Genomic DNA, 18,545 nt, shown 5'->3' with positions numbered 1-18,545 from the left:
TGTTTCCAGTATTCAGCCATTCCAATGATCTGAATTGGGCTCTGTAGTTTCCAGGCTCCTAGACCAAGGAATTCACCTTTTTAACCAGTCTCAAAATGTATGTTCTTGGGATTCAACCATTCCAAACTGACCTTGTAATCCTCCTGGATTTCTCTTTAGAAACCTGCTCATGAAAATTCAATTATGACGCTAACTGTCAAAGACTCTCTACATGCTCCACTCCTAAAAAGAAAAACTTTCACTCCACTGCCTGTATTGTGCGGTTTCCAGTTGCCAAGCCAGTACCATGAACACTCACTGGTCTTGTTGTTGTTTCCTCTTAGGATTTGTGCGTCTGGCTGGAGGGGATGGACCCTGCTCAGGGCGAGTAGAAGTGTATTCTGGAGAAGCCTGGATCCCAGTGTCTGATGGGAATTTCACACTCCCCACTGCCCAGGTCATCTGTGCAGAGCTGGGGTGTGGCAAGGCTGTGTCTGTCCAGGGACATGAGCTCTTCAGGGAGTCCAGTGCCCCGGTCTGGGCTGAAGAGTTCAGGTGTGAGGGGGAGGAGCCTGAGCTCTGGGTCTGCCTCAGAGTGCCCTGTCCAGGGGGCAAGTGTCACCACAGTGGATCTGCTCAGGTTGTCTGTTCAGGTGAGATGCAGATCAGGCCTTTCACCTCTGTGAACACCCTGGTCAGGTGAGAAAGTCATGTAATTTTGCTGAAACTTCTTCTTCTACCAGCATACTCAGAAGTCCGGCTCATGACAAATGGCTCCTCTCAGTGTGAGGGGCAGGTGGAGATGAACATTTCTGGACGATGGAGAGTGCTCTGTGCCTCCCACTGGAGTCTGGCCAATGCCAATGTTGTCTGTCGTCAGCTCGGCTGTGGAGTTGCCATCTCCACCCCCGGAGGACCACACTTGGTGGAAGGAGGTGATCAGATCCTAACAGCCCGATTTCACTGCTCGGGGGCAGAGTCCTTCCTGTGGAGTTGTCCTGTGACTGCCCTGGGTGGGCCTGACTGTTCCCATGGCAACACAGCCTCTGTGATCTGCTCAGGTAAGAGAGAGGGACAAGGCTACTGGTATACAGGATGCTCCTGGAGTGAAATGTCTCCAAGAGCAGAGAGTGAGGTTAAACGGGCTTCAAAGTCAGAGATTTTGTGGTGAAATATGGATCTTCTCATTGTTAATTCATTTTTCAAATCAGGGCAGGAAGTGTGAAGGGGAATAATATATTTTTAAGCAACATTGTTGCTTACATAAAATCATAGAAAACAATATAGGAGCAGTAAATATAGACCTAAGTATGAACCCCAACCCAGAGCAACAAAGAGAATGTCCCCAGCACCACAGTCACTGTCATCCCCAGTATCTGTGTCTTCCCTCCTCGATGGGGAAAAGCGCTTACCTAACTTCTACTAACATAGAGAGTTTTATCAATGTTTGAACTTTATATAAAATGATGCAGTATGTTTCATCTTTTTATCTAAGTTTGTAGACTGAAAATTATGTTTGGGATTCACACATGATGTTGTATATTTTAGCACTTTATTTTTTTTATTACAGTAGAGTATGCTTTGAATGATCACATGGCCATGTACTGATCCATTCTACTGACAGTATAAATCTGAGTTATTTCCAGTTCTTGACTATTACAAATATGATATTACAACTTACCATGACAATGTCTTTGGGTGCAAATGTGTTACTTATTTTCCATGTTTAACCCTTGGTCTTTTATTTTCATTTTCTTAATCAAATGGTGCCCTTTGATGAACTCATTTCTTAATCTTATGTAAATATACCTTACCAACATTTTTCTGTACATTTAATGCTTCTTATATCCTTTAAAAAGAATTTTGCCTACTCGAAGATTGTAAAAACATTCTCTAAGAGTATCTTATGGAAATTTTATTATATTTCTCTTGCATATTATTGTGCATTTCTTTTGGGATTGATATCTGTGTAAGATAAGGGTCAGGTTTCGTATGGACATTCAACTGACTCAGAATCTTTTTCTGAAAAGACTCTTCCCCACTGCAGTGCTGCCTTCGTCATAAGCAGTAGGGCAATTAGTCTGTCTTATCTGAGACTCTCTATTCTGTTCCATGTTATCATTTGTCTATCCTTGCACCAATACTGTATTTTCTTAATTATCATAACTTCGTAGTTGTTGTTGTTCAATCACTAGGTCATATCTGACTCTTTGTGACCCCATGGACTACAGCACACAGGCTTCCCTGTCCTTTACTATCTCCCTGAATTTCAAACTTTGTAGTTAGTCTGAATAATTTTAATTTACAAGAGTTACTTTATATTAACTCCTCTAATATCATTGCTTTTCTTACCAACTGTGCTGTTCATTCTTGGTTGCTTGTATTTTGTATGAATTTTGAAATCAGTTTGTCATTTTCACCAAAAGAAAAGCTTAAGGGTATCATTGAATTTAGACTTAAAAATTTGAGAGTAAACAAAATTTGAGGATGATTGACATCGACAATGTTGACTTTTCCAAATCATTGACATAATACATCCCTCCATTCGGTTAGATCCTGAATTTCAGAGGTTTTGCCCATCTTCTACTAGGATTTCTCCTAGGTATTTTATTTTTGATGTTATGAGTATTTTTGTGAAAATGTCCTGGCAATGAATTCCCTTTGACTTCTTTTCATCTTTTAATTCTTCCAGTTTTGATGTATGTTGAGACATAAAAGTGTTGGGAAAACAATATAAAAATTCCTTTATGACCTTTACCTGGGTTTCTAAATGTTAGTATCAATATTTTGCTTTAATCTGTGTGTGTGTGAGAGAGTCAGTTCCTACGCAGGTTGATAGGGAGTCTAGGGGTCCCCAAGGAGAGAGGGGTCTGGAATTCTCAAGAAGGAAGAAAGGACAAACTTTTTTTCTTTCTCCGCATTCCTTAGGATTATATAACAATAATGTATCCTGCCTAAGGACAGTCTTTGGATTCAACCTTCTGTTATCTTAAAATGTTAATTATGGGAGTAGACCTGGTCTTTACAAGGCTGTATCTTGCCTGAGGACAGTGTTACCTTAAAATGTAAATTATGGGAGTAGGTCTGATGAGGTCTTTACAACCTCCAGACATTCTTTGGATTATATAACCTCATTGATAACACTAGCAAGCGGGTACTCTTTCTGCCCCCTTCTGATGCCTATGTCAGAAGCTTTCTCTATCTCCTTTATACTTTAATAAAACTTTATTACACAAAAGCTCTGAGCGATCAAGCCTCATCTCTGGCCCCAGATCGAATTCTTCTCCTCCGGGGGCCAAGAATCCCGGTGTCTTCGTGTGATTCAACAACAACCTTTCATGTGTGTGTCCTTCCTTCTCTGTTCCCCTTCTGCCCCATTTCTGAATGGTGGCATTCTGAATATGTAAATTCTTTCTGAATTCAGTTGAAGACATGATATTCCTTTATCTTTAGAACACTTCTGGGAATTTCCTTACAGAACCAGAGTTCAGTCAAGTCTTTAAATGACTTCAGCCCCAGGTGACATCTAATTGCAGCACTGAAAGACCCCACTGAAAGACTGCCAAACTGAGTTTTTTCTGATTAATGACCCAAAGTCATAAGCAAAATTAAGTACATATTTTTTTCTTCAGCTACTAAGTTTTACCTTTTCATATTGATCAAATTGCCAACATCCGTTGGATCACAGAAAAAGCAAGAGAATTCCAGAAAAACCTCTACTTCCACTTTATTGACTATGCCAAAGCCTTTGACTTTGTGGATCACAACAATGTATGGAAAATTCTTAAAGAAATGGAAATACTAGACCACCTACCTTCCTTCTGATAAATCTGTGTGCAGGTCAAGAAGCAACAATTAATTTGGACATGGAACTGAAAGGTTGTTGTTGAATCACACTAATACACTGGGATTCTTGGCCCCCGGAGGAGAAGAATTCAATCCGGGGCCAGAGACGAGGCTTGATCGCTCAGAGCTTTTGTGTAATAAAGTTTTATTGAAGTATAAAGGAGATAGAAAGCTTCTGACATAGGCATCAGAAGGGGGCAGAAAGAGTACCCGCCTGCTAGTCTTCAGCTGGATGTTATATAGTCACTAGCAGTCTGTTAATGAAAGAAAGGAATGTCTTAAAATTCAGAATGGCACCAGGCCCCTCACCCATAAGATGCATTTTGGGATAGTCTTGGCGCCAAATGGTTTATCCTGGGCCATACAATGATTAACTTGAATCTTGAAGAAGGACAGATCACCATACAAATAGTTTCATTTACATAGATTAGGAGAACAATATCCATACTGGTTTGTCAAGTAGGTTCTGGGCCAAGAGGCAGAACCAACTTGGAGACAGAGTTTGGGGTAAAGGCATAGTACATTAGCAATAGCTTAAGACAAACATTTCCATAAGAAAAAGGCATTGGTTATCTCTAGGCTCAAGAATAGCTAACTTCAGACGAAACCAGGTGTCATTATGGCCACACAGTATTTTAAGAGAAACCTCCCTTTAAATTTGTATAGAGAAGGAAAAAATATTGCTAGTTTGTTTCCTCCTGCCGCTTAAGAGAGATAAAAATGTCTGACACTTGCAGGCTATTTCCTCCATTTGGAGAACCCTGGCCTTCCTGCCTGTTACCCTCTCAGAACAACAGACTATTTCCAAATTGGGAAAGGAGTACGTCAAAACTATATATAGTCACCCTGCTTATTTAACTTATATGCAGAGTACACCACGTGAAATGCTGGGCTGGATGAAACACAAGCTGAAATCAAGATTGTCAGGAGAAATATCAATAATCTCAGATATGCTGATGACACCACCCTTATGGCAGAAAGCGAACAGGAACTGAAGAGCCTCTTGATGAAAGTGAATGAGGAGAGTGAAAAGAATGTTGGCTTAAAACTCAACATTTAAAAAACAAAGATCATGATATCTGGTCCTATCATTTCATGGCAAATAGATGGGGAAACAATGGAAACAGTGACAGACTATTTTCTTGGGCTCCAAAATCACTGCAGATGGTGACTGCAGCCATGAAATTAAATGATGCTTGCTCCTTGGAAGAAAAGCTATGACCAACCTAGACAGCATATTAAAAAGCAGACACATTACTTTGCTGACAAAGGTCCATCTAGTCAAATCTGTGATTTTTCCAGTAGTTATGTATGGATGTGAGAGTTGGACCATAAAGAAAGTTGAGCACTGAAGAACTGATGCTTTTGAACTGTGGTGTTGAGAAGACTCTTGAGAGTCCCCTGGACTGCAAGGAGATCAAACCAGTGGATCCTAATGGAAATTAGTCCTGAATATTCATTGGAAGGACTGATACTGAAAGCTGAATCTTCAATACTTTGGCCACCTGATGAGAAGAGCTGACTCATTGGAAAAGACCCTGATGCTGGGAAAGATTGAGGGCAGGAGGAAAAGGGGATGACAGAGGATGAAGATGGTTGGATGGCATCACCAACTTGATGGACATGAGTTTGAGCAAGCTCCAGAAGTTGGTGACAAACAGGGAAGCCTGGCAAGCTGCAGTTAATTGGGTCACAAAGAGTTGGACATGACTGAGGGACTGAACTGAAGTGAACCAAGTTTTTTGAAAAACTGCCATATAACAATATAACCAGAACTCTTGCTATGTGACCTGAATTAATTGAAGAATATCCTCTGATTTTGCATTTTGATGTTTCTAGTTTATGTTGAGCTAATGTGTGGCTACACTTATTCTTTAGTTCTTAATTGCAGCTAACAAGTTTTTCAGCTCTAGAAGTATTTGGTTTTTGTTATCATTTCTCTGCAAAGATACACATTTTGTCAATTAATTCCATAAGCACTTTAACCATGGCTATATATATTCTCATCAGGTAACTCTAGCAGCTGAAAACCCTGGGAAATTTTTTCTAATGTCTCCTTTTCCTTTCCATTTTTCATGAGATCTATTTTATATAAGTGTTTGTTTTAAAGATACACATTAAAGAAATTGTAGAAATCCTTCAGAAAGAATTTTGTTTTGCTTTTACTTAGGGATAGATTTGGGCTTCCCTGGTGGCTCAGATGGTAAAAAATCCGCCTGCAGTGCGGGAGACCTGGGTTTGATCCCTGGGTTGGGAAGATCCCCTGGAGGAGGGCTTGGCAACCCACTCCAATATTCTTGCCTGAAAAATCTGGTGGGCTACAGTCCAAGGGGTTACAAAGAGTTGGACATGACTGAGCAACTAAGCACAGCACAGGGATAAATTTAGGGATACAATTTACTTAACTCATTCTTACAGCAACACTTGGGTTAAAACAGAAATTGTGGGACTGTCAGAAGCAGAACTCTCCAGGAGAAGGTGAACACTAAGAGTATGATAACTTTACTGCTGGGTCACAGCCTTCATCTTAGGCTCCATCAGTAGGTCATTATTTTCCTTAATTCAGTTTCCTGTTCTTCAACCCTTCCAGACTTCTGATCATTGTTGTTTCTTCAGGAAACCAGACCCAGGTGCTGCCCCAGTGCAATGACTCTATGGCAGAACCAGCAGGCTCTGCAGCCTCAGTGGAGAGCGCCCCCTACTGCTCAGGTAAGGGTCCCAGAGGACAGAAGACCCTTCTCAACCCCTGGGGTCACTGCCCCATTGTCCCATTTTTCTCTCCTCAGACAGCAGACAGCTCCGCCTGGTGGGTGGAGCCAGTCCCTGCGCTGGGAGAGTGGAGATCCTTGACCAGGGCTCCTGGGGCACCATCTGTGATGACGGCTGGGACCTGGACGATGCCCACGTGGTGTGCAGGCAGCTGGGCTGTGGAGAAGCCCTCAATGCCACAGGGTCTGCTCACTTGGGGCAGGATCAGGGCCCATCTGGCTGGACGACCTGAACTGCACAGGAAAGGAGTCCCACGTGTGGAGGTGCCCTTCCCGGGGCTGGGGGCGGCACGACTGCAGACACAAGCAGGACGCGGGGGTCATCTGCTCAGGTCTGTGCTGCACACTGTCCACAGGCTGGAGGAGGGGTGGGGCCCTGGAGGACGGGGGTCTGAGCCTGAGGGAGAGATGCTGAAAGGACCAGAGAAGGAGGCTTCCTCCCATGAAGCCTGTCTTTCCAGCAGACGTGAAGACGAGGTGCTTTCACTTCCTTCTGCAGCAGCTGAGGTTCTGGTCCTTTCTTCTCAGCAGTGTTTCCTGGCAGAGCCGTTTCTTACAGTTTTTCTTGAAAGCAGGGCTCTCTCTCCAGTTACATACAAAAAAATTTGAACCCATGGTACTAGTTTCTGTTTGCTTCCCTAACAATTTACCAATTAGTGGTTTAAAACAGCATATATTTATTTCCTTACTCTTCTGTAGCTTAGATGTCCAGCAGGGATCTCACTGGGCTGGGATCAAGGCTTCAGCAGGGCCACATCACTTTTGTGGCTCTAGGGGAGAATCTGTTTCTTGCCTTTTCAAACTTCTTGAAACCACCTACATTCCTTCCTTCACAGCACCCTTCATCCATTATCAGACCAGCTATGCTGCAGGCCTTCAACCATTATCCAGAATCACATCTCTCTTTCTAGCTGGAGCTAAGAAAAGTATTCCACATTTAAGGATAGTGGGTCTAAGGATGTGATTAGACTGGGCTCATATTGTTAATACATCATCTCACCATCCCAAGGTCCTTACCTTAATCACATCTGTAAATTCCTCTTGTCAGGTATGGTAACATATTCACAGATTGTAAAGATTGGGATGTGGACATTTACATTTTGGGATTAATTATTATCCCTATCTCCCTAATATCCACGTCACATCCCTTTGACATATTCTTTAAAGATTTTGTCAGGAAGCAGGATTCAGCTGCCCCTCTGTGACTAGCATCCATGAAGTTTGGTCTTCCTCTCAGTTCATATCCACTACACCATTGTGGTAGAAATAGACAGAGAGACACAAATGGACAAAGGCAGTTAAAAGGGAGGCGACGTCAGTCTTGTCATCTAGTGGGTATCTCTTGAACAAGATCAGAGATGAATGTTCACCATTTCTAGAAGAAAGGAAAACCTAGAACATCCAGCAAAGTTTTCACTGTGTCCTGTCTCCTCCCCTTTCAACCTTAGAGTTCCTGGCCCTCAGGATGGTGAGTGAGGACCAGCAGTGTGCTGGGTGGCTGGAAGTTTTCTACAATGGGACCTGGGGCAGTGTCTGCCGCAGCCCCATGGAAGACATCACTGTGTCCATCATCTGCAGACAGCTTGGCTGTGGGGACAGTGGAACCCTCAACTCTTCTGTTGGTCTCAGGGAAGGTTCTAGACCCCAGTGGGTGGATGGAATCCACTGTCAGAAAACTGACACCTCTCTCTGGCAGTGTCCTTCTGACCCTTGGAATTACACTTCATGCTCTCCAAAGGAGGAAGCCTATATCTCGTGTGCAGGTGACTTACTATTTCTGTGTGTCTGTCCCAACCCTGTAGGATGCAGTGAGATTTGATATTTTAAAATCTAAGTGATGAGTTTAATTTGGGTCCACAAAATGATATAAAGTGAAAATGTTAGTTGCTCAGTTGTGCTCTTTGCGACCACATGGACTGTAGCCCGCCAGGCTCCTCTGTCCATGGGATTCTCCAGGCAAGAATGCTGGAATGGGTTACCATTCCTTTCTCCAGGGGATCATCCTGACCCAGGTATGAAAATCGGGTCTCCTACACTGCAGTCAGATTCTTTACTGTCTGAGCCACCAGAGAAGCTTAAATGAGGTAAGAATGAAACTAATTTAATCCACATATTCCAACCTTGTTTGTTAAAATTTTTAATTGAGACGTAATTCTCATAACATTATATTAGTTCTAAGTGTAAAACATAGTGTTTATGTATTTGTACATATTGGTAAATCACCACACATACAGTAATATCCATCACCACATGCAGTTACAATTTTTTTCTCTTATGATCCCACAAGTAAGAATTTGCATGCTGCAACTAAGACCCAGCACAACCAAATAAATACTTAATTTTAAAAGAGAGTATTGTTTTCTTCATAGCATCATGGTTTTTTATCCACATAAGGGCTTCCCTGGTAGGTCAACTGGTAAAGAATCTGCCTGCCATGCAGGAGACCCTGGTTTGATTCCTGAGTCTGGAAAATCCACTGGAGAAGGATAGGCTAGTCACTACAGTATTCTTGGGCTTCCCTTGTGACTCAGCTGGTAAAGAATCTGCCTGCAATGTGGGAGACCTGGGTTTGATCCCTGGGTTGGGAAGACCCCCTGGAGAAGGGAATGGCTACCCACTCCAGTATTCTTGCCTGGAGAATTCCATGGACTGTATACTCCATGGGGTCCACAAAAAGTTGGACATGACTAAGTGACTTTCACAAACACTATATACAAAAATATTTTCTTCTTTCCTATATTACTGTCTTAAGATATCTTTCATGACAATATTTTTTCTCTAGAATGTTTTAAAATTTCTTATTTATTCATAAGAACTCTTTATAAACAAACATCACTTACTGTTTTTCTTAAATATTTTTGTAAGATTTTCCCCATATTTTACATATATTTTTAAGATTGTATATGTGTATGGGTGGGTTATGTGATCAAATCTGTAATGTTTTACTTTTTTGACTTCTGCCTTTAGTGCAATGTTTCAAACACCATTCTTCATCTCAAAATAACATTGAATCAAGTTTTATTTTCTGCAAACAATTTAATAGTTCCACTAAAGAATATTCAAAACCTAATTTAAAATTTATGTATTTATCTGAATTTATTTTACTATGTGTGATGGTGAAACATCATCACCAGATAGGAATTACATTTTAGATATGTGATATCTTAGCTCCATCACAAAATAAAAGCACATTGTCTCATGAGTTCATGGATATGACATCAAAAGTACAGGCAACAAAGCAAAAATAGACAAATGGGGATATAGCAAACTAAAAAGCTTCTGCAAACCAAATGAAAGATCAACAGAGTGAAAAAAGCAAGCTAGTGCAAATTATATAAGGTATTAATTTCCAAAAATAATAAGGAACTCCTATAACTTAAGAGAAAAAAAACCCAACAAACTTAAAACCTAATAACTCAATTAAAAAATTGGCCAAGGGCTTGAATAGACATTTCTCTAAAGAAGACATACAAATGGCAATAGGTATATAAAAAATGCTTGACATTGTCAATCATCAGGGAAATGTAAATTAAAACCACAAAGAGATATCATCTCACACATGTCAGAATGACTGTTTTTTTTTTTTTTTTTTAAAGACACTTAGTGTTGGCAAGGCTGTGGAGAAACTGACACTTTATGTGCACTTATCCACATTAAATGTATAAATTATACTAATAAAGCTATGTAATCCAGGGGTTAAATCTCTGGGCTTTCACTGTCATGGGTCCAGGTTCAATCCCTGACCTGGGAACTATGATCCCATGAGCAACAGCACAGCCAAAAAACAAACAAACACCAGCACAAAAACTATGACCAAAATATCTGTATGATTTATACTGATGTCTCTTTTCATTCTTGGTATTGTCAACTTCATTTTCTCTCTGCTCTGCATTAGTATTGCTCAGTGTTCATCAATTTTCAATGAGCCACGTTTAAAGGGTTTTCTTCTATATTTTCTACCTTATGCTTACCTTCTTTTCCATTAATTTTTGTTCCTTTTAAAATTAACCCCAACATTTTACATTCTTGACTTTCTCATCTAGTTTCTTAATTGGAAGCTTACTTTTTTTCACTTTCAGTCTTTCCTCTTCTCTAAATCTAGGGTATAAATTTCCCTTAGGCACTACTTGAGTTTCATTAGAAGAATTTATCATACCATTATTTTGTGTTTATTATCATTATTTCACAATATTTTGTAAGTTTTAAATTTATTCCCAGACTCATGTGGTTTTTGGAAGGATCTTGCTGAATTTCCCCAAATAGAAGTGGCTATAAATATTTTCTTATTAGTTCTTAATTTTATTCCACTGTGGTCAGAGTAAATACTCTGTATGAATTCAAAGAGTGAAAGATTTTGTCCTATTACATGGTCGTTTTGATAAAAGTTCCCAGTGCATTTACAGTGATGTGAACTCTTGCATTGTTGGGTGTGTTGCTCTCTGTGTTACTTAGTTAAATGTGCTGATTATGTTGTTGTACATCTACTGTATTCTTTGTTTTTTTTGTATGTTTGGTGTGCATGCTATTGAAAAAGATATGGTAATAATCCCCATTTTTTGATTGTGATTTTGTCTATTTCTTCTTTTCACTCTGTCAAGTATGTTTCAAAGTTATGTTCTGTTACCATTCTTGAATTTTGTTGTCTAAAATATCTTTATTAAAGGTGCATCTCATTATAATCATGAAAATTCCCTCTTTAATTCAATTAGTGTATCTTGGCTTAAAGTCTACTTTCTGGGACATTGATATAGCTACTCCAGTTTTGTTACAGTTAGTACATTTTTTCCATCATTTTACTTTCAACCATTCTTTGCTTTCATAATATAAGGTGGGCATTTTGCAAGTAACATTTGTGTCAATTTTGTTTTATCTTAATCCATTTACTGTAAATGCAATTACTGATATTGATGTGTTGGTATCTGCCATTTGTTTTTAATTGATCCACCTGCTTTATGTTCCTTTTTGTCTCCTTTTTTTCCTCCTTTTGTATTAAATAAATCTGTTATTATTCCAGATTTTCCTTTTTCCTTTTGATTTTCAGCAGCTTTACTAAGAGTGGGGTTTTCATACTCCTTCATTTATTTTTTTTAAAAGTTCTCTATTGTTATATCATCAGATATTACTTCTGCAGTTCTGTCTCTCTGTCTCTGTATCTCTTCTCCCTCTCCTCCTCTTTCTTCTCCTTCTCATCTCTCATCTTTAGGACTCCTCTAAATCACTATATTCTAAGTTCTATCTAAAATTTTTTTAACTTATTCCCATTCACTTTTTAATCCTAGATATTTTATTTTAGGTTGGCAAAGTTCCTTAGATATTTTTATTTATTTATGATTATTTGTTATTTTTTTCATCTTTTTACCTGTTTATTCTCTCCCAACTCTCTTTTGTACATGACTAAATACATTGATTGTAGTTAAAATAAAGTTCTATATCCCTAAGCTAAATCCAGCATTTCTATCATAGGTGTCTCTGCATTCTCTTATCTTTTTTCTCACTTTGGTCATTTGTCATCTTTTTACCTTATCCTAAATACATTGTCAAATGTCATGTCATTTTTATTTGAATGCTATGCATTCTTATATGTCAAAAAAATAAGATACTCATGTGATACATTTTCTAACACCTGAAAAGTAAGGATTCACCCTTAGGATTTACCCTTTGTTTTCCTAGGCAGGTAGGGGGAGGGGTGTGTCTCACTCAAACATCTAAATATAACCTAAAACTGAGCTGTAACAGTATGGGTTGCAGTTTTGGTAGCACTCAGTCCACCTCTGATTTCTCTGTCCCTATGACATAGGCCTTCAGAGATTTCAGTTCAGAGCCTATATTCTTTGGTAGCTAAGTACCCAAAATAATGAAAAAGACTCTGCTTTCCAAGTCTTTTTATATAGTTCTCTAGCTTCCTGCCCTTCACAGCTTATATACTGGGCAAATATTTGAGGAGAAAACCTGCTGTGTGAGAGAGGCTCTCAAGACTCTAATTTTGTCTCTCCAGCACCAGGTAACCCCCAAATTATGCTGGCTTCCTGTCACAACAGTAGTCCTCTGCTTGTCCAAGCCCAGATTCTGAATCATTAAATTATGCAATGAATTGGCAAATTCCCACAGAGAAAAAGAAACTATAGATCCTGGACTAACATTGAAATAATCTCCACTCTTTAGAATTTTAGCATATTTAGTCCATGTTGTGTTAACAAATGTCGAATACATTTACTGTTTCTTAAAAAATAGTTTCCAGCTTTTAAAGTTGTATCCAGAAAGACCCAGCAAGACACATTGGCCTGCTGTGAACTCCATTCTCCCTGGAAGTGGAAAATTTTAGGTTTAATTCTCTACTTCATTATTTACTTAAAGTGCAGCACTGATAGACATTATTTAACCTTTCTTTACCTACTTTTTTTTTTTTTAACCTTTCCTCCTACTTTTCAACCTTATTAATTCTCTTGCCACTGCTATAAGAAACCAGACCCAGCTGCTGCCCCAGTGCAATGCTGCTGCTGCTGCTAAGTTGCTTCAGTCGTGTTTGACTCTTAGTGACCCCATGGACTGCAGCCTACCAGGCTCCTCTGTCCATGGGATTGTCCAGGCAAGAGTACTGGAGTGGGTTGCCATTGCCTTCTGCACGAGTGCAAAGACTATATCAGAACCAGCAGGGTCTGCAGCCTCAGAGGAGAGCGCCTCCTACTGCTCAGGTGAGGGTCCCACAGGACAGAAGACCCTATTCATTCTCCAGGTCAACGACCCATGTCCCATTTCTCTCTCCTCAGACAGCAGACAGCTCCGCCTGGTGGACGGGGGCGGTCACTGCGCCGGGAGAGTGGAGATCCTTAACCAGGGCTCCTGGGGCACCATCTGTGATTACAGCTGGAGCATGAACGATGCCCGCGTGGTGTGCAGACAGTTGGGCTGTGGAAAAGCCCTCTATGCCACTCTCTCTTCTTCCTTTGGGGCGGGATCAGGGCCCATTTGGCTGGACAACATGAAGTGCACAGGAAAGGAGTCCCACGTGTGGAGGTGCCCTTCCCGGGGCTGGGGGAAGCACTACTGCGATCATAGCGAGGATGCAGGAGTCATCTGCTCAGGTATGGTCAGTTCATTGCCCACCAGCTGAGAGAATGGAAAGTTCCATGAAAGCTGGTGTCTGATCAGAGGGACAATAGGGGACGGGTGGGCTAGAGAGGGCTGAGACAACTACCCATCCTCCGTGAGTGCCCTGTAGCTGTGAGCAATGAGCTTCATATACTTTCCTCTTACAAGTCTCTGCTATTCTTTTCTTCTCCAGTGGTCTTACCTGACACTAAAATAGCTTTATTTATTCTCCCAGTTAAAATAAATCCTCATAATTTTTTTCATAATTCACTTTTTGTAAAAGTGAAACATTTGCTAACAGCCACATACACACTCCCTTTGCACAGGAAGGCTATGAGAGGGAGGGACAAAAAATGAGGATGTACTTTCCTGGGTGGAGTTGTTTCTATACAAACAGTGTGAGACATTATTTTGCACTAGGTTAGTATGAGTGGAGGCTACTCCTACTATAGGAGGATATCATTTACATGTATAGAGGGTATCCCTACAAGGGTTATCATTTAACAGATCAGAGATTCTTATGGATTTGTGCCAGATTTCAAGTTTCCTTTGCAAATTTAGACATAAATGTTTATAGTTCTTTGATGGTAGAGAATTGTTGATGAAATGCTCTGAGTCATATATTCTTCCATTGTTACTAGAAAAGTCTCTCTCTCCAATTTTTCCTTTAAAACATTTGTATAAATGCAAACTTTGGAGGAACACTTAGCCATGCACTGACAAGTCAAAGGTGGAGGTAATAAAACTTGAATTTCTGTGTTTTATGTTAAGAGATTATAAAGTTTATATCTGATGGCTTCAAAATATAAGAGAACTGCATTTGGGGGCTTATTTGGGAGTCCATAAGAGGACAAATCATTAAAAAGAATTTTTAAGAAGGTGGAAAACAGGTTTTATAGTAGCTGGGAGGAAAAACAAAATGGCAATGGGAGCTGATGAAGGTAACTGTGAGGTTCTCTGAGCAGCACTGAGGGGCCAGGTGTGGTGTGAAGGATGCTACGTATGTCTAAGGACACAGGATGTGTACACAGCAAGATTTGGACAAGGATACAAAGATAAATCTTTATTTTATTTAATATCTTTAGGCAAATCAGCCTCAGCTCATTTTAATAATTTTCTTGGAATTATTAAGGATGCACTTATTCTTCCATGTAAATTTTAAAATCAAGGAGAAAATGAAAAAGATATACTATATCTCAGAAGTCTCTATCTTGATATGTATAAGACTTTATTGAGTATTCAGCATATATTTGAATATTTCCCATGTATCAGGGTATATAAAACAGAATACAAGAAATACTTTTTTCTTGTTCTTTCTAAATTTTCTCATAGATCTCATAAAAATTAATATAATGCAATCAGATCAATAACTCTCAGTCCTGTCCATCTTTGCAGATGACACCACCCTGTCCATCACCAATGGTTCAAAGTAAAGAGTGAATCCAGAGGAGATGACACTCTTGATGAAAGTGGAAGAGAGAGAGTTAGAAGAGAAGAGTGAAAAAGCTGGCTTGAAACTCCATTCAAAAAACTAATATCATGGCATCCAGTCCCATCACTTCATGGCTAAGAGATGAGGAAAAAATGGAAACAGCAACAGACTTATTTTCTTGGGCTCCAGAATCACTGCAGACTGTGACTGCAGCCATGAAATTAAAAGACGCTTGCTCCTTGGAAGAAAAGCTATGACAAACCTGGACAGCATATTAAAAAGCAGAGACATTACTTTGTGACAAATGTCCATATAGTCAAAGCTATGTTTTTTTTTTTTTCCTAGTTATGTATGGACGTGAGAGTTGGATCATAAAGAAGGCTGAGCACTGAAGAATTGATGCTTTTGAACTGTGGTGCTGGAGAAGACTCTGGAGAGTCCCTTGGACAGCAAGGAGATCAAATCAATCAATCCTAAAGGAAATCAACCCTGAATAACTCATTGGAAGGATGTATGCTGAAGCTGAAGCTCCAATACTTTGGCCACGTGATAAGAAGAAATGACTCATTGGAAAAGACCCTGAGGCTGGGAAAGATTGAAGACCAGAGAAGAAGGGGACAACAGAGGATTAGATGGTTGGATGGCATCACTGACTCAATGGACATGAGTTTGAGTAAACTCAGGGGAGATAAATGAAAATGCTTTTATTAGAATGTGTAGCCTGTGAAGCCTGGAGTGCTGCAGTCCATGGGGTCACAAAGAGTCAGACACTTTCACTTTTCACTTGACTGAGCAAACAAAACAACCAGTTAAATAAAAATGCTTTAATTAGATGTGTAGCCTGTGACCAAACTCCCAGCCAGAGGAGGCTAGGGGTCCTAACCTGGGCCTCTCTGGGGAGATGGAAGTGGATAAATAATAAAAGGCAAGCAGATCATCCTCTCCCTCATCATTCATTCTTATATCAGTGGTCAAGCTAATCCTTCAATTCTTTAATTTCTGTGGTGTCTTTTCTGTCCTCTCCTGCTCTCTATAGTAGATTTTTATTCTGTTACATCATTCTTTTTGAGACTTCAAAGTTCACATACTTATGCAATCAGAGTCCTTTACCAGGACAAATTCCACCATTATGTACATAACCATGAGCACACTCAGAAACCAGGCAAATTATTTTAAAAATTGTTCTTTATGATTTTCAGGGTTTTTTCCCATTGGATTACCTTTTCTCTGTCCAAATATGGTCCCTGAAGGATGAAATCATGATCATGAGTCTTTTCTTTGGTCTCTCTCTCATATTCTATCCACTCCCCATTTAACCTACCACTCACCCCACCTCACTCCCTACAGAAGTTCTTCCCTTTTGGAGTGTCCTTTGCATCTATTTGTAGCTCTTAAGATCATTTCTTCTTTTCTGCATTGGGGGAATTGGGAAAGGGTAGGAGTGTTAGGTGGCAAATGGGAGCAGCCCAGGTGATAAAAGCTGTTAAAATCTTGTTGAACAAGTATTTGGTTTCCAAATCTATGTTTCATCACTATTGAGGCTTTTGCAATTTAGAAATCTCTAAAATATATATGGCTTGCTTGCTCTCTGCTATCTTCCTCTCACTCTCCTTTTTCGTAGCTTGCTGGCTTCTTATCTCAGAAATCCAAATAGGAAAGGAATATGCAGTAGGCATATAGATAGGTTAGAATACATTAAATTCTCATTACTCTTTCACATTTGCTAAGAATCTCATGTCTAGTATGAAGTAATCAACTAACTCAATTGTCTTGCATAATCCCACTGAGACCTCACTTTCTCCCAGGTGTCTTGATAAATCCTAGGTTTTTAAGAAAGATGGCTAGGACAATTCCCTCCCTCTCCTATGACTCTCTGAGCTTTTGTCATTTCTAAACTTACCTGTGGACAACTTCTTTCACAATTAGATTATAATACCTGCACTCAGATCCAGCCTGTGTGATATTCCCTGTCCTCAGTGACTTGAATATTGGCTCTGAGAGAAAACTGGCCAAAAATTTTAGCCCCAGAAATCTCAGGATGGTCCTCTAAACTTCTAAACTTCTCTGGCTCTTAGGCCTCTAAGCTCTTGAACCCCATGGACCTTTTTCACTCTCACTTCAGCTCTGCACACATGTTTGAATGTCTACCACTGTGCGGTTTCTTTGGGCACTGTAGTTTCCATGCCCCAGATAGGAATTAACATTCCTAACCAATATATATTCTCGGGATTCAGCCATTCCGAACTGACCCTTCAATCCTTCTGGATATCTCTTCAGAAACTTGCTCATGAAAATGCAGTTTGACAAGGACAGTCAAATTCTCTCTTCTTATCCCCTCTTATTCCACTGTTGGAAAGAAAAGCTTTCACTCCATTTCACGCCTGTGAATGTTGTTTCCAATTGTCAAGCCAGGTTCATGAACACTCACTGGGTTTGTTGTTCTTTGTTTCTCTTAGGATTTGTGCGTCTGGCTGGAGGAGATGGACCCTGCTCAGGGCGAGTAGAAGTGCATTCTGGAGAAGCCTGGACCCCAGTGTCTGATGGAAACTTCACACTCCCCACTGCCCAGGTCATCTGTGCAGAGCTGGGATGTGGCAAGGCTGTGTCTGTCCTGGGACACATGCCATTCAGAGAGTCCGATGGCCAGGTCTGGGCTGAAGAGTTCAGGTGTGATGGGGGGGAGCCTGAGCTCTGGTCCTGCCCCAGAGTGCCCTGTCCAGGAGGCACGTGTCTCCACAGTGGAGCTGCTCAGGTTGTCTGTTCAGGTGAGATGCACATCAGGATTTAGCCTCTGTGTACACTCAGTTCAAGCTAAAAAAGAAATAAGATTTTTCTGAAATCCTGTCTGTTTCTATCAGTGTACACAGATGTCCGGCTCATGACAAATGGCTCCTCTCAGTGTGAGGGGCAGGTGGAGATGAACATTTTTGGACAATGGAGAGCGCTCTGTGCCTCCCACTGGAGTCTGGCCAATGCCAATGTTGTCTGTCGTCAGCTCGGCTGTGGAGTCGCCATCTCCACCCCAAACAGGAGCAGAAGGAAGTGATCAACTCTGGAAAGCCCGATTTCACTGCTCAGGGACTGAGTCCTTCCTGTGGAAATGCCCTGACTACTGCCCTGGGTGTTCCTGACTGTTCCCATGGCAACACAGCCTCTGTGATCTGCTCAGGTAAGACAGGGAAGGGCTACTATACTTAGGATGCTCCTGGAGTGAAATTTCCCCAGAGCAGAGAGTAAGGGAAAACAGGCTTAAAAAGGAAGATATTCTATAATGTTTAATCTTGTTACTGAACTCAGGTTTCAGCTGCTCATTACTCAAGAATCCAACACTGAGAGACAAGTGTGGGGTAAAATTAAAGACAGCTTTATTGAGGAAACCAGCAGTTCTGGGGAGACAGAGGACTAATGTACCAAAGAACCAGCTCCTCCTT

At 40.5% G+C, this 18,545-nt stretch overlaps 1 protein-coding gene across 1 annotated transcript; it reads left to right on the top strand.

Annotated features, from left to right (window-relative positions):
- Positions 1–323: 323 nt before the first annotated feature.
- On the top strand, positions 324–18,160 carry LOC102268642 (antigen WC1.1-like; the record flags this gene model as incomplete). Its single annotated transcript, XM_070367047.1, is given in 9 exon segments — positions 324–632; positions 723–1,040; positions 6,442–6,534; positions 6,612–6,785; positions 6,788–6,925; positions 8,042–8,356; positions 13,361–13,675; positions 17,571–17,879; positions 17,973–18,160. Coding segments are annotated over 9 exon segments (2,159 nt in total), but the record flags the coding sequence as incomplete, so codon positions are not given.
- Between the last annotated feature and the right edge of the window lie 385 nt (positions 18,161–18,545).

This window comes from Bos mutus, unplaced genomic scaffold (assembly GCF_027580195.1).
Source record: "Bos mutus isolate GX-2022 unplaced genomic scaffold, NWIPB_WYAK_1.1 CTG866, whole genome shotgun sequence".
Classification (NCBI taxonomy): Eukaryota; Metazoa; Chordata; class Mammalia; order Artiodactyla; family Bovidae; genus Bos; species Bos mutus.
Note: the sequence above shows the minus strand (reverse complement) of the source record. Positions and strands in the feature narration are given on the sequence as shown.